The 22,095-nt window shown below is 48.4% G+C and overlaps 1 protein-coding gene across 1 annotated transcript in view; it reads right to left on the minus strand.

Moving 5' to 3' along the window:
* Nucleotides 1–250: 250 nt before the first annotated feature.
* The window catches only part of LOC140393715 (polymeric immunoglobulin receptor-like), a 36,230-nt gene continuing 14,385 nt past the window's right edge, over nucleotides 251–22,095 (minus strand). The window contains exons 3-7 of the mRNA XM_072480032.1: nucleotides 15,606–15,929; nucleotides 6,905–6,941; nucleotides 5,676–5,785; nucleotides 3,080–3,126; nucleotides 251–658 (exon numbers count right to left, since the gene is read on the minus strand). Coding sequence (XP_072336133.1) covers nucleotides 482–658; nucleotides 3,080–3,126; nucleotides 5,676–5,785; nucleotides 6,905–6,941; nucleotides 15,606–15,929 — 695 coding nt within the window. The 3' untranslated portion in view covers nucleotides 251–481. The remainder of the gene's footprint in view (nucleotides 659–3,079; nucleotides 3,127–5,675; nucleotides 5,786–6,904; nucleotides 6,942–15,605; nucleotides 15,930–22,095) is intronic.

The raw sequence follows: 22,095 nt of genomic DNA on the forward strand, positions 1-22,095 counted from the left end.
GGAGTGTTGGGTGCAGAGGGGGAGAGATACATTGGGGTGAGGGTGGGTGTTGGGGGTGGTGGGATGTGCACCATCAGGTACAAGGTGCTCGCAGCAGAGAGATGTTCCTCTCGATCCAGATCAAAGCCAAAAGGTACCACCTGGTAGCCTGACCAGATGGTCGAGGAACACCATGCTATTGGGAGAATAATAGTACTGTTGGACCAAGGGCAGGCTGGTTACTTGACCCCCGATTTCCCCCCCCCCCACCCCGACGCTGGTAAAACACCAGCGGCAGCAGACATGGCACTGTTGCCATGGTACCAGACTACACCTGCCGCCACCCTCTTCCCAGGGCATGTAAAATTACAGCTGTTAACCCTCCACTGTTGGTGCCAGCACTACTGAATATTTCCAGTGTTTTGTTTATGTTTCAGATGTAAGGGATGTGCGGTATTTTGCTTTAGTATATTTAGAGTGCTATTTTGAACTTGTAATTGGACTAGTGGTTGAACACCAGTGTGGAATATTCCACTGATTCTGAATTGGTCGCGATGCTACCGTTTTGCGTGTTCAAGTTCTTCAAATTGGCGTAAGTTGCAGAATGTCTTTCTCTTTGAGCAGCAGTTTGAATTTCCACAGTAGAATAAGTGATCGTGTCATCAGCTTCCCTGTCAAACTAAAATAAATAGATCATTCACGCTTGGTGCTGTCTAAAGGTGATCAAACAAAGTATGTAGGTAGACATTCCTGTGATACTATCCCACCATTAATATCCTGGGTGTTACTATTGACCATATTGACTCTGTGCGGAGTCTGCACGTTCTCCCCGTGTGTGCGTGGGTTTCCTCCGGGTGCTCCGGTTTCCTCCCACAGTCCAAAGATGTGCAGGTTAGGTGGATTGGCCATGATAAATTGCCCTTAGTGTCCAAAATTGCCCTTAGTGTTGAGTGGGGTTACTGGGTTATGGGGATAAGGTGGTGTGGGCTTGGGTAGGGTGCTCTTTCCAAGAGCTAGTGCAGACTCGATGGGCCGAATGGCCTCCTTCTGCATGGTAAATTCTATGAAATATCTGTACTGTAGCTACAACAGTAAGTTAAAGGTGGAGATTCTGCCTCCTCCTGCCAGTCTACAGGTGTAAGTCAGGAGTATGGTGGAAAACTCTTTACCTGCCCGGATGAGTGCAGATCAGGAAACCCAACACCATCCAGGACAAAGCAGCCCACTCGATCAGCACTCTTGGTTCATTACCGGCAGTGTCTGCCATCCACTGGACACGTGCACCAACTCACCAAGGCACTTTTGACAGCTCCTTCGAAATCGGTTCCATGTCAGCTGGGAGCACAAATGTCGCAAATGCATGGGAACACCACCAGCTGAATGTTCCTCTCCAAGCTGCACACACCGTCATCATTTGGAAAAACATCGGCCTTTCCTTCACTGTCGCTGGGCCAAAATCCCGGAACTCCCTCCCGAATGGTACTCCCTAATCTGCACCAGCTGGACTGCAGCGGTCCAAGAAGGCAGCTCACTGCCTCGAAGGAAAGGAATTAAAAGCTGTCCTTGACAGCTCATTCAAATAATAATCTTTATCAGTGTCACAAGTAGGCTCACATTAACATTGCAATGATGCCACTGTGCAAATCCTAGTCACCGTACGCCGGCGCCTGTTTAGGTACACTGATCGAGAATTCAGAATGTCCAATTCACCTGACAAGCACGTCTTTCGGGACTTGTGGGAGGAAACAGGAGCACGTGGAGGAAACCCACGCAGACTCCACACAGACAGAGACCCAAGCCAGGAATCGAACCCAGGTCCCTGGCGCTGTGAAGCAACAGTGCTACCATGCTGCCCATGATTGCCAATTACCAAGATTGAATGATAATTGATCCTTTTATTAAAATGTTATCATAAATTGATGCTTAGGTGTGCTTCATGCATATATTTGCTGACTCTTAATATTTAACATTTCCCACATAATTCGGTCTGTGCCCTTTCACCCAAGTGGATTGACGTGGGTCTCTTGAGTATTTTGACTACTTGCTAATTTTAAACGATTGACGATCATTAAATGATTTGCGCTTTCACAGTTAACTATGAAGAACTTATATTTTTTTATAAATATTATGTGTTTGAAGTGAAGGAGTTGGCGTGGAGTTGGGTTGGTTGAGAACTGCAACAAAGTACCATCATCTGGTCATGGTAAGTGAGTGTATACGTGCATCATTGACCTTTCATAAGATGTACCTGAAAAATGCTGTTGCAAATTGTGTGCTCCTCATTCATACTATTCTCTTGCTTCAGGAGCCTTCATGAAAAATGGCAATTGCTGAATGTGTGGTTAAAATTGAAGTTGGCATTAAGTAGCAAGATCAGCTGTGCAAACAAGTTTAGCTTAGTCTGCACTTTCTCCCCGTGTCCGCGTGGGGTTCCTCCCACAAGTCCCGAAAGACGTGCTGTTAGGCGAATTGGACATTCTGAATTCTCCCTCTGTACCAGATCAGGTGGCGGAATGTGGCGACTAGGGGATTTTCACAGTAACTTCATTGCAGTGTTAATGTAAGCCTACTTGTGACAATAAAGATTATTATTATTGTAACATGTCTCCAAACGGAAACATTGCCTGGAATAATAACCTTCAGTCTATACCTAATCCAGGGTCATCCAGTTATCCGATCATGTAGCACCTTGTCAAAACCTTTTCTTAAATTCTTTCATGAGATGCGGATGTCGCTGGCTAGGCCAGTGTTTGTGACCCATATCCAATTGCCCTTGAGAAGGTGGTGGGTGAGCCACCTCCTTGAACCGCTGCAGCCCATGTGGTGGAGGTGCACCTACAGTGCTGTTAGGGAGGGAGTTCCAGGATTCTGACCCAGCAACAATGAAAGAACAGCAATATAGTTCCAAGTCAGGATGGTAAGTGGCTTGGAGGAGGACCTTCAGCTGGTGCTGTTGAAAACCAAAGTTTATAATGTCAATGTAGTTACAATGAGCACTTTGGGGAATTTAGGGAAATTAAGTTTCTGTTAAAGTTTTCATTATTGTGTTAAATGATTGCAAAATGAGAAAAGTGGAATTTAAAATACCTTCTGTTCTTACCTTTCTGATTGTGGCTGGGAATTCCACATTTACATTTTCATTCTTACCTGTAACAAAAGATAACATGCGATTCACTATTATGCCCTATTATGTATTTTCTTTTATTTCCTTTCATGTATTTAATGATCTGTTGAGCTGCTCGCAGAAAAATACTTTTCACTGTACCTCGGTACACGCGACAATAAACAAATCCAATCCAATCCAATTTACAGTAAGAACGCTATCTGTCATATTGACCAGCAGTAACTTTGTTCTATTAAACTCTGAAATCACTGCAAGAACTTCAATTCCACACCCACACATACTCCCCCACATCAATCCAACTGTCTCCTTTGCATCTGCTGCAGAAATCTATTTATTACTCACTCCTGACAAACCACTTCCTCAGAACATTGTGCAAAATTGAGTAGAGTGCTGTAAAGTACAACAGTACAAAGTTACTCATCAGCTGATGAGTAACATCAACATTATATTTCTGAAACAATTAGGGGATATCTCATTGAACCAGATGAGCTTTTTTTCACTGTCTTCCAATGCAATTGGGGGCTCAAGATATATATCATAAACTTAGGGCAGCACGGTAGCATAGTGGTTAGCGCGGTTGCTTCACAGCTCCAGGGTCCCAGGTTCAATTCCCAGCTTGTGTCACTGTCCGTGCGGCATCTGCACGTTCTCCCTGTGTCTGTGTGGGTTTCCTCCGGGAGCTCCAGTTTCCCCCCACAGTCCAAAGATGTGCAGGTTAGGTGGATTGGCCATGATAAATTGCCCTGAGTGTCAAAAGGCTTAGGTGGGGTTACTGGGTTATGGGGATAGGGTGGAGGTGTGGACCTTGGGTAGGGTGCTCTTTCCAAGAGCCGGTGCAGACTCGATGGGCTGAATGGCCTCCTTCTGCACTGTAAATTCTACGATTCTATAAACTATGGGAGGGATTCAAAAGTTTGATCAGAATCTACAGGGTCAGATCACAGCCTTCACTGTAGCTGGATTAAAGCCCAGAACTCCCTCCCCAACAAGTGTGTGTGTGTGTGCGTGCACACCACATGGACATGGACTGCAAGGGTTCAAGAAGGTGGTTCACCGCAACACAGTTATGGACGGATGGTAAATGTTGGCCTTGTCAGCACCACCCACATCTCAACAATACATACATGAAACCCAAGATTCAGTTTCTATTTCAATGGTTGAACAAGTTAGGGCAGCGAGTCCTTGAGCTGTGTAAACCTGGCTTTGTACCGTACACTTCTGTAAATGAATGAATTAATCTCAGAAGCACCCTGTGTTGGGGGCTCCACAAATGGCTGCAGCGCCCCAGACTCGGGAAGCGATCAGGCAGAATTCCTGCCCCTGGTTGTTATCCAGGAATTTCTGCTGGACATGGTGTTGGAGGAGGACCAATGTCCGCTGTGATATTTGCTGCAGTTGTGTAGCCTCACATAGTCACTGCCTCGGCTAGTGTGAGTGGCTCAAGAAGGGACGGGGAGAGATAGAGGGAGGAAGTGAGACAACTGAGATTCGGGAACCTTGTCCACGCATTGGGGTTACTGGAAATTCTGTCACTGTGAAGTGAAATGACTCAGAATGCAATATTATGCTTCACTGGATGGCAAATGACTCCTCTTGCCCAAGTCCCATGCATTGGAATGGAAGGCCTGATTTATACATTATGGTTCTCATTATCTTTGATTTCCTTCATTTTGTTTATATATCAAATAAACAATTACAAAATTGCCCCCCCCTAAGTTGGTTTGGGTCGAGGGGCTGGAATGTCCGAGGGATGAATTTCCTTGATTGGGTCACGACCCTGATGATGGTCTCAATTCCGGTTCGGAACCTTGAGGAGGCTTTGGTGGGCTCTGAGCTTCAGAGAAACGGCCAATTAAGAAGCCACCACCGGAATCCCTGTTTAATTAATTATCGACAGAGGACAGACTATGGAAGCAAGAATCTCACTCGGAGGCCCCGTAGCAATGTCTGGACGGCCACTCCACCAGGAAAGTTGGCACTTCTGAAGCTAGCAGGAGATCATGAGGGTACCTCAAAATGGAGAGGCTCTCTGTAGTAGTGGGGGAAATTAAAAACTGGCCGCAGCTGTGCGGCCATCATTGTGGCGAGGGGTCCGCTCCACAGGACGGCCTGTGGCTGCAGCCGATGCTGGTGAATTCCGCAGGCTTGATATAGTGGAGGCATTGATTGCTTCCAGCCCTATCCCCAGGAGGCTGCCACCAGTTGTCTGCAAGGCTTGACCCTCAGCAGGGGTTCCATCCGCTATAGTGAAGATCCCAATAATGTCATTACCTCTCCCCCCAATTGTCCCATTAATGCACCTAATTGACTACCCGTTGCTACTGTATGGATAGCCATTGCCATTCAGCTCGGTCAAGATCCCTCGGAAGTGGGAACGATTCTAGTCGCCAGCCCGATGTGCTATTTTGCATCTTTGTTCCCAATCTCACCTTCCCAGAACTGGGAAAGCTTAGCCCTCTCCGTTTCTGATTAAAAAGTAGTTCTTTTCAATTTAATTTCAACAGTTAATTATTGTACTCTTCCACTCGGCAACTTCTGTTTCTATTCGCATATTTATTTCTTGGTTACTTACCCTGGTCATGTGCTGCTTTTAGCTTTTTCTTTCTCAATATAAACAGAACCAGCAGTGGTAAGATTAATAATCCCAGAACAACTGCGATGATGGTGTACAAGGCAGTGTTTCTAAAAGATTGAAGTGCAATAGATGAAATTAAGACCGTACACACATTAAAACAAGGAAAAATATCTCTAACGTGCAGTGGATTGTGAACTAAATCTTTTTTTAATTGTAATTATTGCTAAGTCGAAAGATGAGTCACATTCTGGTGAGATTGTCTTTCGCTGTTGACAATGCACGACAACAACTTGCCGAAGCTTCCTCAGCAGCACCTTCCAAACCCGCACTTCTGCTATCCGGAAGGAGAATGCTAATAGGCTCGTGGGAAAGTCCAAACCTCATACTAACTTGACTCAGAAATATATCAAGGTTCCTTCATCGTCGTTGAGTCAGAATCCAGGTACTGCCTTCCTAACAATACCACGGGAATCCCTACATCATGTGGGCTGCTGTGGCACAAGATGTCAGCACACGACCCGCTCAAGAGCAATCATAGAATTTACAGTGCAGAAGGAGGCCATTCAGCCCATCGAGTCTGCACCGGCTCTTGGAAAGAGCACCCCACCCAAGGTCAACACCTCCACCCTATCCCCATAACCCAGCTACCCCACCCAACATCAAGGGCAATTTTGGACACTAAGGGCAATTTATCATGGCCAATCCACCTAACCTGCACATCTTTGGGCTGTGGGAGGAAACCGGAGCACCCGGAGGAAACCCACGCACACACAGGGAGGATGTGCAGACTCCGCACAGACAGTGACCCAAGCCGGAATCGAACCCTGGAGCTGTGAAGCAATTGTGCTATCCACAATGCTATCGTGCTGACCCTGGGGATGGGCCTTGACAGTGACGCCCACATCCATGAACGAATGCTGAGTTGTGGGGAGGGACATCAGGAGGAAGTGGCAATTCATGGCTCACATATTATCGCCAACTGAACGATTGTTGGCAGGGCCTGTGGAAACTTTGCTCCCTGACTTCGATGTGTGTATTAAATGGGAAGGCAATGAACAGAGGAATTATATGAGGCAAAGTTCAGCAGCAAAAAGTGTGTGGATTGTGGTAGTTTTAAAGACATAGCATTGCTCAGCATGTATTGTGAAGAGAGCAGAACTAGCTATTAGATATGACTTTAATTCGAATGATTAAAAATTATTTTATGACGATTATGAAAATCTTACCTTTGGGAATCATTGGAGCTTGGTGGATTTTCTAGTTCTGCAAGTAAACATGAATGAGTAACTCAATGAATAACTGATAATCATTCCCAATAACATACATTTATTTTCATCACCGAGTGTTCAAGAAAGTAAGCATAGGTGTTGGAGGATGGGAGGGGCCAGTTATGTGGTGAAAAGGATATATATTATTCATTCTGAACACCCGCTGTTACAGTCTCCTTGACCAACTGGTCAAGTTTTGGATGGACGGACGTAGATGGGCTGAATGGAGTTCCTTGACTTGAATTATCACGTAATCTTGCGCAAAGGCAAGCGGAGGAAAAGGTGGATTCAGTTAGTGGTTGAATGGGCAGGGAGGGGACCGAGAGGGCTTTTCCAAAATGGAGGTGCTTTCGGAGGCCTGTGAAGAATTTACAATTAAAGAAGTCAGTTTGAATAGGGGTCTTCTTGGCTGGAGTTGTTGTGCAGGTGGCTCTTTTCTTTATGTGGCTCCGTGAATGTGGGATTGCGAAGAGGGTCCGATGGCTTTCCATCTGTTACCGGGAGATCACCTTCAGGGCTTCAGTTCCAGTGGGGGGTGGGTGTGGTGGGGGGGGGGGGGGGTGCTGGGGGGTGGTGTTTGGGGTTCACCCTAGCAAAATTTCAGTGGCTCCTGAAAATGGCTGCTGAACAGGGCCTTAATTAGCTTTCTTGACTGCCCGTCTCCATGGAGTGGGCTGACAGTTCCCATAGTAGCCCGCCCATGGGGAACTAGCCGAGAGGCAGGGAGCTGACCCGACACTTAACTGTTTGAAATCCCTATTCTTCCACGTCCAAAGTCACTTGCATGGAGCCCAGGTTGCCAACTCTCCAGGGTTGGCCTAGAATCTCCAGAAATTCAAGACCAATCTCCAGGACAATGCTGTGTGCAACCCTAGAGAAACATCTTTGGGATGTTGAAGAAGATTTTTTTTGTAATTTTCATTGAACATTTCCCTTTACCAGGTATAAAAATATTGAAAATGTGGGAAAAGGTTATTTGACTGACAAATTAGCATCAGCCACACGGATAATGAGTCTTTTTGTCTTCCGATTGTCTTAGGAAGGCTGTACGTCACAAGGATGGATGTGTTGGCCAACTGATGGTTGGAACGTGGGCGAAGTCTGTCATGGGAGTGTCCCTTTAAGAAATGTTTTTGTCTTATCACATGGCTTCAGTGATGCCATTGTGTGGGTGGAGCTGGGCTGTGGCTCTGAGAGTTGGTTTTACTTTCGTTTTGAGTTTGACCTGGTTTTGTTCTGCACAGGTTGAAAGAAAGTTTTTTCTCTCTATCTGCATTTTAAAAGCCGTTTCCAGACTGGTCGATAACTTGAAAATAAATAACTGTTTTCTGGAAGAAATTCAAACCTGCTGTTTTGGAACGGAAAGAGGAGCATCCAGACCAGGTCTTGAGTGCTGTCTGCTGGGCCACATCTTTGAAAAGGGTTTTCTGGTTTATGGGATCTTGTTATTAAATTGGAACAGTTAAAAGGGGAATTTATCTCGGGTTATATATAGAGTACTGTAGCTGAGTGGGGTATTTATGTTAATAGTTGATAAAAATGCTTACTGTGTGTGTTTATTAAAATGTTAACTAAATTCGTAGAATAAACTTTGTTTTTGATTAAAAGTGCTTAAGGCCTCTGTTGAATAACACCTGATAGGTAGGCCCTTGTGCTCATCGCTAACCCAAATCTATAAACAGTTGTAGGTCAGGTGAACTCCATGATATACTTTGGAGTTTTAAACCCGGGCCCATAAAAAGTCATATGGTGAAGCCCATATTTAATCACAGTTGGCAATGACAATGTAGCTGGTAAAATTCCACCCCAAGTGCCTAGCTATGACTACACCCTCATGTCCCTTCTTCCCCTGGGAAAGTTTGTCCAATGTGGCCAAACTCAAAATCAGAGAGGATTTACCACAGAGTTGTTTCAATATATTTTTCTATCTAATAACAAGGCTTGAAGTGCGGCAAGGCAGCAGGATATGACAATATCACGCTAGAATTTATGAAACACTTGGCTGACCCGGTTTTACACGATGGTCATAAATTCCAACACTGCTCCAAAGAAATGGCGGACAGCAAAAGTCATTGCACTACCGAAACCCGGAAAAGACCCCACACGTGCAGCTAGCTATCGTCCAATCTCCCTCTTGTTGGTTCCAGAAAATACTTGAGCGCCTCATCCTTCAGCTCATATCCCCAATCATAGGAGAAGTCCCTAGCGCGACCAGGTTGGTTTCCGCAAGGACCGCAATACAGGGGGTTCCGGCCCTTACCACCGACGTTGAAAACAACTTTCAGGAAAACTTGAAGACAGCCACAATGTTCCTCGGTCTCACAGCTGCCTACAACACCGTTTGGCACACTGACCTCCTCCTCCTGAAACTGTCTCGGGTGCGTCCCCAACCCAGGCGACTAAAGAAAGGGGACACTGTTGAACAATCGAAGGTTCAGAGTTGTCTTGGACAGGAAAAGAGTACAATGAAAAGGCAAAGCAATGGACTCCCCCAAGACTCAGTACTGGCTTCAATTCTGTTCAGCTTGTGCACAAACGATCTTCCAAAAACTAGATCCTGAAAGTTCACATAGGCGGATGGCACCTGTCACGCAATTCAAATCCCTGACTTAACACCCTGGACCCGAAACTAAATGAGGACTTGTCAAAATTTTGAACAATACTGCAACACATGGTGACTCAAGCCAAGTCCTACAGAAACTGCATCCAGCTTATTCCATCTTTACAATGCAAAAGCCAATAAGGAGCTCAACATCCAAATGAATGGCTGCTAGTTACAGCACCACCCAGCTCCAACATACCTCGGAGTGACCTTAGATAGGACACTGACCCTCCGGGAACATCTAAAAACAACTGCAGCCAAGGTCAAGTCCAGAAACAACTTGATTGCCAAACTAGAAACTAGTCGGTTCAATGGGGGGGGGTGGGGGGGGGGGTGCTGCTACCACCACCCTCCTAACCTCAGCACTCGCCACTCTCATAGTAGCAGAATACTGTGGCCCTGTTTGGTCAATATCAACACACACACACACATGCACACACAGTTTACACGTAGCTGAATGCTACAATGCGTATCTTTACTGAAACACTACACTTAACATCACTCCCTTGGCTCCCTGTCCTGGTGAACCTCACCCCTCCACATATCCACTGTCTTGCAGAAACCCCACAAAATGATGGATAAAGTTCACAATGCGCCCTCCACACCTGCCACTTCAGCCCACCCAATGTATGACTCCCATCTAAGGCCAATCTGGAAAAACCCTCTCCCACAGGATTTCAGCGCAAACTCCAACTGGACAAATGAATGGGAATGATTGGACACGACAAAGCAAGGAGCTGGTCTCATAACCCAACCCAACGGCTGCCTGGTTTCAACCTTCCAACGAAAGAGTGGTCCACCCGTAGCAGGTTCAGGACCGGCCAGGGCCCCTGCTTGGCCAACCTCCACAGCTGGGGCATTAGTGCCAGCCCCCTATGTGCCTGTGGGAGAGAGCAAACTATGCAACACATCATAGATGAACGTCCAATCCACAGACTCAGCAGAGGCCTATCTGCACACAACACAGCAGGTCTGGAAGAAACTGCGTTCCTCAGGGAATTTTCCATCCAAGCTTAGGAATACATTATTGTTATCCCACTGTCACTGGGTGGGGATCCTGGAATTCTGTTTCAAACAGCACCATGGGTGTTCCGACACCACATGGATGCAGCAGTTAGAAACAGCGAATGTCACCAAATTTTCCAGTTTAGTTATGGCTGGCCTTGTCAATGGCGGCAACATCTTAAGAATGAAGAACAAAAAATTAAGACAAGGGTGGCACGGTGGCACAGTGGTTAGCACTGCTGCCTTACAGCTCCAGGGACCCGGGTTCAATTCCGGCCTCGGGTGACTGCCTGTGCGGAGTCTGCACGTTCTCCCCGTGTCTGCGCGGGTTTCCTCCGGGTGCTCCGGTTTCCTCCCACAGTCCAAAGATGTGCAGGTTAGGTGGGTTGGCCGTGCTAAATTGCCCTTAGTGTCCAAAAAGGTTAGGTGGGGTTACTGGATTACGGGAATATGGTAGAGGCGTGGGCTTAAATGGGGTGCTCTTTCCAAGGGCCTGTGCAGTCTCGATGGACCGAATGGCCTCTTTCTGCTCTGTAAATTCTATGACTCTAAGAGAGATCTTTCCACTTATGATGGAACCTAAGGGCGTAAAAATCGAAGATATTTTAAAAATATCCGATTAGGGATTCCGAATAAAATTCTTTACTCGTAGTTGTTAGAATATGGAACTTGCTCAATGTGGAACTTGCTGCCAGAAGGAGTGGTTGTGGCAACAGTCACAGATGTTTTTAATGGGAAGCTAGAGAAAGACATTGAGATGGAAATGGACCAAGGGATATGCTGAGAGAAGGGGTGAGTAGGAGGTGCCTCGTGTGAAGCTCACGCACCGGCATTGGCCAATTGTTTCTGTTCTGAGTTCGATACAACACTGATTGAATTATAACAATTTTATAGTTAGGGGGATAGATAGGAGATTCTGTGGGAACGAGAGAGACTCGCAGTTGGTGCCAGGGTCTGTGATGTCTCGGATCGTGTTTTCGGGATCCTTAAGGGGGAGGAGGAGCAGCCCCAAGTCGTGGTCCACATAGACACCAACGACATAGGTAGGAAAAGGGATAGGGATGTAAGGCAGGAATTCAGGGAGCTAGGGTGGAATCTTAAAGCTAGAACAAACAGAGTTATTATCTCTGGGTTGTTACCTGTGCCACGTGCTAGCGAGACGAGGAATAGGGAGAGACAGCAGTTGAACACGTGGCTACAGGGATGGTGCAGGAGGGAGGGTTTCAGATACCTGGATAATTGGGGCTCATTCTGGGGTAGGTGGGACCTCTACAAATGGGATGGTCTACACCTGGACCAGAGGGATACCAATATCCTGGGGTGGAAATTTGCTAATGCTCTTCAGGAGGGTTTAAACTAATTCAGCAGGGGGTTGGGAACCTGAATTGTAGATCCAGTATACAGGAGGTTGAGAGTAGTGAGATCATGAGTAAGGTTTCAAGGTTGCAGGAGTGTACCGGCAGGCAGGAAGGTGGTTTAAAGTGTGTCTACTTCAACGCCAGGAGCATCCGGAATAAGGTGGGTGAACTTGCAGCAGGGGTTGGTACCAGGGATGTTGTGGCCATTTCGGAGACCTGGGGCGAAATTCTCCCCCAACGGCGGGATGCCCGCCGACTGGCGCCAAAGCCGGCGCCAACCAGACGGGCATCGCGCCGGCAAAAAGGTGCGGAAGTCTCCGCATCTTTGGCGGCCTAGCCCCAACATTGAGGGGCTAGGCCGACGCCGGAGGGATTTTCGCCCCGCCAGCTGGCGGAAATGGCGTTTGTTGCCCCGCCAGCTGGCGCGGAAATGCGGCGCATGCGCGGGAGCGTCAGCGGCCGCTGTCAGTTTCCCAGCGCATGCGCGGGAGCGTCAGCGGCCGCTGTCAGTTTCCCGCGCATGCGCAGTGGGGAGAGTCTCTTCCGCCTCCGCCATGGTGGAGGCCGTAGCGGAGGCGGAAGGGAAAGAGTGCCCCCACGGCACAGGCCCGCCCGCGGATCGGTGGGCCCCGATCGCGGGCCAGGCCACCGTGGGGGCACCCCCCGGGGTCAGATCGCCCCGCGCCCCCCCCCAGGACCCCGGAGCCCGCCCACGCCGCCTGGTCCCGCCGGTAAATACCAGGTTTGATTTACGTCGGCGGGACAGGCAATTCCTGGGCGGGACTTCGGCCCATCCGGGCCGGAGAATCCAGCGGGGGGTCCCGCCAACCGGCGCGGCCGGATTCCCGCCCCCGCCCAATCTCCGGGAGCGGAGACTTCGGCGGGGGCAGGATTCACGGTGGCCAACGGCCATTCTCCGACCCGGCGGGGGGTCGGAGAATGACGCCCATGGATAGAGCAGGGACAGGAATGGTTGTTGCAGGTTCCGGGGTTTAGATATTTCAGTAAACTCAGGGAAGGTGGTAAAAGAGGGGGAGGGGTGGCATTGTTAGTCAAGGACAGTATTACGGCAGAAAGGACGTTTGATGAGGACTCGTCTACTGAGGTAGTATGGACTGAGGTTGGAAATAGGAAAGGAGAGGTCACCCTGTTGGGAGTTTTCTATAGGCCTCCGAAAAGTTCCAGAGATGTAGAGGAAAGGATTGCAAAGATGATTTTGGACAGGAGCGAAAGTAACAGGGTAGTTGTTATGGGGGACTTTAACTTTCCAAATATTGACTGGAAACGCTATAGTTTGAGTACTTTAGATGGGTCAGTTTTTGTCCAATGTGTGCAGGAGGGTTTCCTGACACAGTATGTAGATAGGCCAACAAGAGGCAAGGCCACATTGGATTTGGTACTGGGTAATGAACCAGGACAGGTGTTAGATTTGGAGGTAGGTGAGCACTTTGGTGATAGTGACAACAATTCGGTTATGTTTACTTTAGCGATGGAAAGGGATAGGTATATACCGCAGGGCAAGAGTTATAGCTGGGGGAAAGGCAATTATGATGCGATGAGGCAAGATGTAGGATGCATAGGATGGGGAAGGAAACTGCAGGGGATGGGCACAATTGAAATGTGGAGCTTGTTCAAGGAACAGCTACTGCATGTCCTTGATAAGTATGTACCTGTCAGGCAGGGAGGAAGTGGTCGAGCGAGGGAACTGTGGTTTACTAAAGTAGTTGAATCACTTGTCAAGAGGAAGAAGGAAGCTTATGTAAAGATGAGACGTGAAGGTTCAGTTAGGGCGCTCGAGAGTTACAAGTTAGCTAGGAAGGACCGAAAGAGAGAGTTAAGAAGAGCCAGGAGGGGACATGAGAAGTCTTTGGCAGGTAGGATCAAGGATAACCCTAAAGCTTTCTACAGGTATGTCAGGAATAAAAGAATGACTAGGGTAAGAGTAGGGCCAGTCAAGGACAATAGTGGGAAGTTGTGCGTGGAGTCCGAGGAGATAGGAGAGGTGCTAAATGAATATTTTTCATCAGTATTCACACAGGAAAAAGACAATGTTGTCGAGGAGAATACTGAGATTCAGGCTACTAGACTAGAAGGGTTTGAGGTTCATAAGGAGGAGGTGTTAGCAATTCTGGAAAGTGTGAAAATAGATAAGTCCCCTGGGCCGGATGGGATTTATCCTAGGATTCTCTGGGAAGCTAGGGAGGAGATTGCTGAGCCTTTGGCTTTGATCTTTATGTCATCATTGTCTACAGGAATAGTGCCAGAAGACTGGAGGGTAGCAAATGTTGTCCCCTTGTTCAAGAAGGGGAGTAGAGACAACCCCGGTAACTAGAGACTAGTGAGCCATACTTCTGTTGTGGGCAAAGTCTTGGAAAGGTTTATAAGAGATAGGATTTATAATCATCTAGAAAGGAATAATTTGATTAGAGATAGTCAACACGGTTTTGTGAAGGGTAGGTCATGCCTCACAAACCTTATTGAGTTCTTTGAGAAGGTGACCAAACAGGTGGACGAGGGTAAAGCAGTTGATGTGGTGTATATGGATTTCAGTAAAGTGTTTGATAAGGTTCCCCACGGTAGGCTATTGCAAAAAATACGGAGGCATGGGATTCAGGGTGATTTAGCAGTTTGGATCAGAAATTGGCTAGCTGTAAGAAGACAGAGGGTGGTGGATGATGGGAAATGTTCAGCCTGGAGTTCAGTTACTAGTGGTGTACCACAAGGATCTGTTTTGGGGCAACTGCTGTTTGTCATTTTTATAAATGACCTGGAGGAGGGCGTAGAAGGATGGGTGAGTAAATCTGCAGATGACACTAAAGTCGGTGGAGTTGTGGACAGTGCGGAAGGATGTTGCAGGTTTCAGAGGGACATAGATAAGCTGCAGAGCTGGGCTGAGAGGTGGCAAATGGAGTTTAATGCAGAAAAGTGTGAGGTGATTCATTTTGGAAGGAGTAACAGCAAGACAGAGTACTGGGCTAATGGTAAGATTCTTGGTAGTGTGGATGAGCAGAGAGATTTCGGTGCCATGTACATCAATCCCTGAAAGTTGCCACCCAGGTTGATAGGGTTGTTAAGAAGGCGTATGGTGTATTAGCTTTTATTGGTTGAGGGATTGAGTTTCAGAGCCTTGAGGTCATGTTGCAGCTGTACAAAACTCTGGTGCAGCCGCATTTGGAGTATTGCGTGCAGTTCTGGTCACCGCATTATAGGAAGGATGTGGAAGCATTGGAGCGGGTGCAGAGGAGATTTACCAGGATGTTGCCTGGTATGGAGGGAAGATCTTATGAGGAAAGGCTGAGGGACTTAAGGCTGTTTTCGTTAGAGAGAAGAAGGTTAAGAGGTGACTTAATTGAGGCATACAAGGATGATCAGAGGACTGGATAGGGTGGACAGTGAGAGCCTTTTTCCTCGGCTAGCACGAGGGGACATAGCTTTAAATTGAGGGGAGATAGATATAGGACAGATGTCAGAGGTAGGTTCTTTACTCAGAGAGTAGTAAGGGAGTGGAATGCACTGCCTGCAACAGTAGTGGACTCGCCAACATTAAGCGCATTTAAGTGGTTATTGGATAAATATATGGATGATAAGGGAATAGTGTAGATGGGCTTTGATTGGTTTCACAGGTCGGCGTAACATCGAGGGCCGAAAGTTCTGTACTGCGCTGTAATGTTCTATGTTCTATCTTGACCCTTACCTGCAGCAGTTGTCAGATTTTTTACCTGAACGATCTTTATGTTCTTTATTGTTACTGCTCCACACCAGTACTCTCCTTCGTCAGCTTTATTAATGTTGCCCAGGGTAACAGTAAAATTATGAGAATTATTAATAGTGATTGAAACACTCCCATTTTGCAGATTGTTTACAGCCCCATCAGAGCTGGCAATAATGGTGCATTTATTTATAGAGGTTACTTTACACAAGAATTTCTTATAGTATTTCTCCTCCTCCGTGTACAGACATGGTACAGTGGCGGTATTTCCCACACCTCTGATCTCTGATACAATTGGCTCCCATGTACCTGTTGATAAATCAGAAAAAAACAATCAATACAAGTTCAAAACTGAGCATCTTTTCATTGCTCAAAATATAAAAACCAACCAAATGTTGAAAATGTCAAAAAGTATTTTCTGTTTTTAATGTACGGACAGGATTATAGTCTAAAATGCACTGTAATCATTGAAGGCTCCTGCGTTCAATTCCTGCTCGTTCTAAACCTTTAATTTAATATTTCAGAGGTGTGTGGGTCTAAGTTTAGTGAACCATTTCTATTTCTGTAGCTGCAGTGAAATTGCTCAGAACGTTCGGGTGAATTTTCAAAGTCGATGAAGGGAACCCAACTCCAGGCCTGTTGGACACAAACTGAGCATTGCTTTGGATAAACACTAAAAATATACAAACAATGTGAGTTTGTTACTTGTCGGTCAAATGGAGTTTCAGTTTTCATCGCCAGAACCATTGGGGCTGAGTTTAACTGCTAAACTGCTTTTGTGCTAAAGAAAATGGTCAGGAGACATCCGGTGATGACGATTTGCTGAGCAGTCCCACATCTGGTGGCTCTCCTCCCGTGGACGTGCAAAATAGCCACTTTTCGCCAAACATTCGCCTAAGAACTTAACAACTTCCACCACCTTAGTGGAACAGGGGGAAAAAGAGAGATGGGGAAAAATGCCTGGCAAAAGTCAATCCAGGGGCCGAGCAGAGACCAGGAGTGGAAAGAGCCTGGAGCAGAAGTAAACGGACGAGCCGATCGGTGCACTTGGCGAACCCCAAGTTTCCCTGGGCAAAAGCGGAAAAGAGATTGGAGGCCCAGGAGGTGACGATCACAGACCTGGAAAGGGCCTCAATGGTCCGGAGCGACCGGATCGTTGCCCTGGAAAAAGAGGTGGCCAGGCTGGTCACGGCACAAGACAGCCTGAAAGGAAAGGTCAAGGACCAAGAAAACCGGTCAAGGCGTCAAAACGTCCAGATCGTGGGCCTACCGGAGGGGATCGAAGGTAGGGACCCCACAGACTATGTGGCCCAAATGCTGGGCAACCTGGTGGGCAGGGAGACCTTCCCCAACCAACAGGAAATAGACAGAGCACTGCGGTCGCTGCGATCAAAGCCCAAAGCCGGGGACCAACCAAGGCAGGTGATAGCGAAACTGAATCGATCCCAGGACCGGGAAAGAATCCTGCGCTGCACCAGGCAGTCCAATAACTGTAGCTGGGAAGGACATAAGATCCGGATATACCAGGACATTGGGGCTGACCTGGCCAAGAACCGGGCCGAGTTCAACAAGTCAAAGGACGCGCTATACAAGAGCGGCGTACGGTTTGGTATGCTGTACCCAATAATGTTGCCAAATTAACTAGATATGACAGTTATTAATGATAATATTGCTTTTCAGAGCCGCCAAGTATCAAATGATACCACCACAAGGCTTTACCGGATATCGATCAAAGACCAAACAACCAGTTAGTCAGTTCAAGTTCAAGGATAGTTTATTTATACACAAGGATTACTTCGACATGCAACATAAAACACTACTACTTAAACTACACCTAACAACGACAACAACCTGTACTTAACTTCAGGGCAACCTGCTTTGGAGATGAACAAGGCCTTTGTTCGGATCTTGTGTGGCTGGGTGGAAGAAGTGGCTTCGTTTCTGCTGGGTTCATCCGTCTGATAGCGATCGTTGGTCTTGAACTTGTCTTCTGGTCGTGATGCCACACTTGGTTTTAGGCGTAGGCCGGGGCCAAGAGAGACCGAGCACATGGCTGTGTCTCTCTTTATCCTTCTGGGATTTCGCACTCTTTGGGGCGGTTCTTAGCTTTGGATCCAATAATTCGACAGGCTTCGATCACTCTCTTCGATTTTGGCCAATAAAGGGGCGGGTGCCTTGATGGTTGGGAGTGTCCTGAGCGGTCATTGACCTTGGCTGTTTGGGCTTCCTTAGCAAAGGGAGTGGCGTCGATTAGTCTGCATCTGTATCGGTTACCTGAGTACAATCCTTTTGTTCTGGGGAAATGGGCCATTAGAATGCAAACGAGCGGGGGTTTCGATCGCGTCTAGCTATCAGGGTTGCAAATACACACACAAGCTCTGAGTGTGTCTGAGTCCTGGGTTGGCCATAATTCCCATGGTCCTTTTCAGGTGGCCATCTGAGATGGCTACAATGGTGAGGGGGTGGGGGAGGAGGAGAAGAGAAGAACCTGTTCCCCCCCTCTCCCCCCCCACCACAACCTGTACGATCAACAACAAGCCACCACCAAAGAGACCGCTTTACGTGTGAGAAGGTGGCCTCGTTCGGGACAACGAGGGTAGCGCAGAGGGAAGGCGGAGTGGCACCCAGGAAAAATACAGGGTAAGACGGGGGATAGGACGGGTAGGAATTCCAGAGAGCGGGCGAAGAAAAGAAGGACAGTAACTCCGGGAGGGGAGTCACCACACTAGCGGCATAACTAGCACCATGACTGATGCAGCAGACAGAGGCCACGGCACACCCCTAGCAAGGGGAATAGCACCTGCAAGTGGGGGGGAGGCACAAAAAACGGTGACAAGGGGTAAGGGGGAGAGAAGCAGATGGAAGGGGGATAGAGGGGAGTGGGCTACGGGAAGGATGGGGAAAGGGGACTTAGAAATAGATAAGGGCAGAACGATAAAGGCAGTATGGCTATATCAGACCACAACTGGGGGCCCGGAACAAAATAGCACTGCAAGCAACCACCTAGAACGTCCCTGGGCGAAGGGAGACCCCAGAGTGTAGGGACATATCCACGTGGTGGACGCACCGTTGGTGGCCATGTTGGGTGCCCCCTGGACAAAGGGAAACCCCGGAGCCCAGGGACATGATCAGATGGGGAAAACAGTGACCGTGGCCATCTTGGACGACCCCCTAACAAAGGGAAATCCTGGACTGCAGGGGCGCGTCCATCATGTAAGTATGGTTAACCCCACAGGAGCGGGTGGGGGGTGGGGGGGGGGGTGGGGGGGGAAACAATCCCCCCCCCCCTCCCCCCCCCCCCCCCACACCAGGATAGTCAACTGGAATGTCCGGCCCAGTGAAAAGATCCTCATTCTTCACCCACCTGAGAAACATTAAAGCTGACATAGTCTTCCTGGAAGAGACGCACCTGAGCGAGCAGGAACGACAACGGGTAAGGAAGGGCTAGGTGCGACAGACGTACCACTCCTGCCACAGCACGAGTGCCAGGGGGTGATAGCCATACTAATTAATAAGAGGGCAATGTTTATGGCGGCAAGGATGGTATACACTGCCAACTGGAACGACACGGAATTCATAACAAAGACCATGACAGAAATCCCCAACACAGATACGCACCTCCTGATCATGGGAAGGGGGATTTTAACTGTGTACAGGACCCACGGACAGAGAGGTCAAACCCCAAAATGGGAAGGACCTCCTGCATTGCAAAGGAACTCGGTCTCTTTATGGGGCAGATGGGGGTGGTGGACCCATGGAGATTCACCCACCCGGGGAGAAGAAGGTGGAGCCGTGCCCAGAAAGTGGCAGTCTTCGGGGTATCAGATCAGCCAGATCTCTGCATGGGGAGGCGGGCCAACGCCCTTGCCTTTGCGTCCCTGATCACCAACAACAACGGGGGGGGGTGTGGAATCAGGAGGGAGAAAAGAGAGGGGAACACAGGCAGGAAAGGTGACACAGGGGACCACAATGGCCACAGCAAACGCGGCAATGAGGAAAGAAAACAAAAGAATGAAAATAAGAAAGGATCTAAACCCATGTAAATAACAAAAAAACACCGGAATGTAAATAACATTCGGGACACCACGCAGGTGCCCCCCTTGCAAAAGTCTTATCATTTTGTGATTATTTCTAGTAAATAAATGAACTGTTGAAGTTAACCTATATTTTGTGTTCTGAGTCTTACTCAGAGTCTAGTTTTCGACATTATCCCCAGCTCCTTTCCCCATATCAGACAATCCGAAGACTCTCTCCCCTCCACCCTCACCCATTTCTGGCCTCGGGCCAACACTCCTCCCACCCCAATCTCGGGCCAAGTCTAGGGGCCACTCCTGATGCCACCAAACCTCGAGCCCAGACCCCCGACAATGGCTCTCTCCACCCCTGACTTCTCCACCGCAAACACACACCACCTTCCTGCAGCCAGTGCTGCTCCATGCTGGCTGGAAAGCTGCAGGTAGAGCTGGACACCTGGGTTATTTCTGGTTCCGGCCTACCCTGCGACCTGAGTGCTCAGGGCTGGGAAGAGACAAAGCAACAGAGAAGGCAGGGAGGGAAAGAGTGGGGAAAAAGGGTGGGAAAGATGGGTGGATAATGGGGGATGGAGAGTCAAAGAGGGGGGGTGGAGGAGAGGGAGGGAGGAGGAGAAGAGGAGGGGGAATGAGGTGGGAAAGAGGGGGGATATGAAGGAAGAAACCTGATGTAATCCAGGAGGGCGGGGTGGGGGGGGGGGGGGGGGGAAATCGTGGGGACGGGTGGCAGAAATTTCAGAGGGGCAGATGGGGAAGACAAATGCTGCAATCTGGGGTAACGGGGGCGAGGGGGCAGGGGGGGCGAGGGGATGTGCTGTATTCGTTGTAGGTTATGAAGAGAAACATAAAAAACTAGCTTCTAAAAATATACATTAATACAGAAGCAGTTGTTTCTAAAGTTAGCTCGGATTTTGGATGGTTGGAGGAATAGAAATTCAGAAATATGGGCCACAATTCTCCTGTTTGAAAACTCCGTAGTCATTCTGGTGCCCTCGCCTTCCCATGAAGCTATGGGCTGTTTAGCACAGGGCTAAATGGCTGGCTTTTAAAGCAGACCAAGGCAGGCCAGCAGCGTGTGTTCAATTCCCGTACCAGCCTCCCCGAACAGGCGCCGGAATGTGGCGACTAGGGGCTTTTCACAGTAACTTCATTTGAAGCCGACTTGTGACAATAAGCGATTTTCATTTCATTCCAGCAGCAAAACCATTGAATGGGATTTAGAATTTTTTATTCACAGAATTGGGCTTTACCCAGAATCATAGAATTTACAGTGCAGAAGGAGGCCATTCAGCCCATCGAGTCTGCACCGGCTCTTGGAAAGAGCACCCTACTCAAGCCCACACCTCCACCCTTGCCCCGTAACCCAGTAACCCCACCTAATCTTTTGGACACTAAGGGGCAATTTATTATGGCCAATCCACCTAACCTGCACATCTTTGGCGTGTGGGAGGAAACCGGAGCACCCGGAGGAAACCCACGCACACACGGGGAGAACGTGCAGACTCCGCACAGACAGTGACTCCAGCCGGGAATCGAACCTGGGACCCATGAGCTGTGAAGCAACTGTGCTAACCACTGTGCTACCGTGCTGCCCACGGTACTGCCGTGCTGTGTACTAGCGAGAAAAATGAGAATTCCTTTTCACCATGGGTCCACTGCCCCCTTCCCGTCCATAAACATTCCCAGTTCTCAGGCCATACCTGTCGGTTTCCCCGTTCTGGGGTTTGACCTGACCGTCAGTGGGTCCTGTTCACAGTTAAAGACCCCCTCCCCATGATCAGTCGGCGCGTGTCTATGTCGGGGATTTCTGCCGTGGTCTCCTTTACAAATTCCGTGCCATCCCAGTTGGGCGCGTACACATTCACCAGGACTAATAATAATAATCTTTATTCGTGTCACAAGTAGGCTTACATTAAAACTGCAATGAAGTTACGGTGAAAATCCCCTCGTCGCCACATTCCGGCGCCTGCTCGGGAACACAGAGGGAGAATTCAGAATATGCAATTCACCTAACAGCACGTCTTTCAGACTTGTGGGAGGAAACCGGAGCGCCCGGAGGAAACCCACTGCTGACCATGATGTACAGTCCCCCCTGGTCCGTAACCATTCTCGTCGCAGTAAACACCGTCCTCTTACTGATCATATGGCTACCGCCCTGGCTCTTGGCCTGTAGCAGGAATGGTAGGTCTGTCCACCCAGCTCTTTGTAACCTGAAGTTGGTCCTTCTCCCTCAGCTGTGTCTCTTTAGGGAAGACTATGTCGGCTTTCATACTTTTCAGGTGGGCGAAGACTCTGGATCTTTTCACTGGGCCGTTAAGTCCCCTGACGTTCCAAGCGGCTATTCTGATGGAGATTTTATTTTCCCCTTCCCCCCGCGGGATCGACCATACTTACCTTGTGGATGCGCCCCTGCACTCCGGGGTTTCCCTTTGTTAGGGGGTCAG

The sequence above is a fragment of the Scyliorhinus torazame genome, chromosome 17, assembly GCF_047496885.1.
Source record: "Scyliorhinus torazame isolate Kashiwa2021f chromosome 17, sScyTor2.1, whole genome shotgun sequence".
Classification (NCBI taxonomy): domain Eukaryota; kingdom Metazoa; phylum Chordata; class Chondrichthyes; order Carcharhiniformes; family Scyliorhinidae; genus Scyliorhinus; species Scyliorhinus torazame.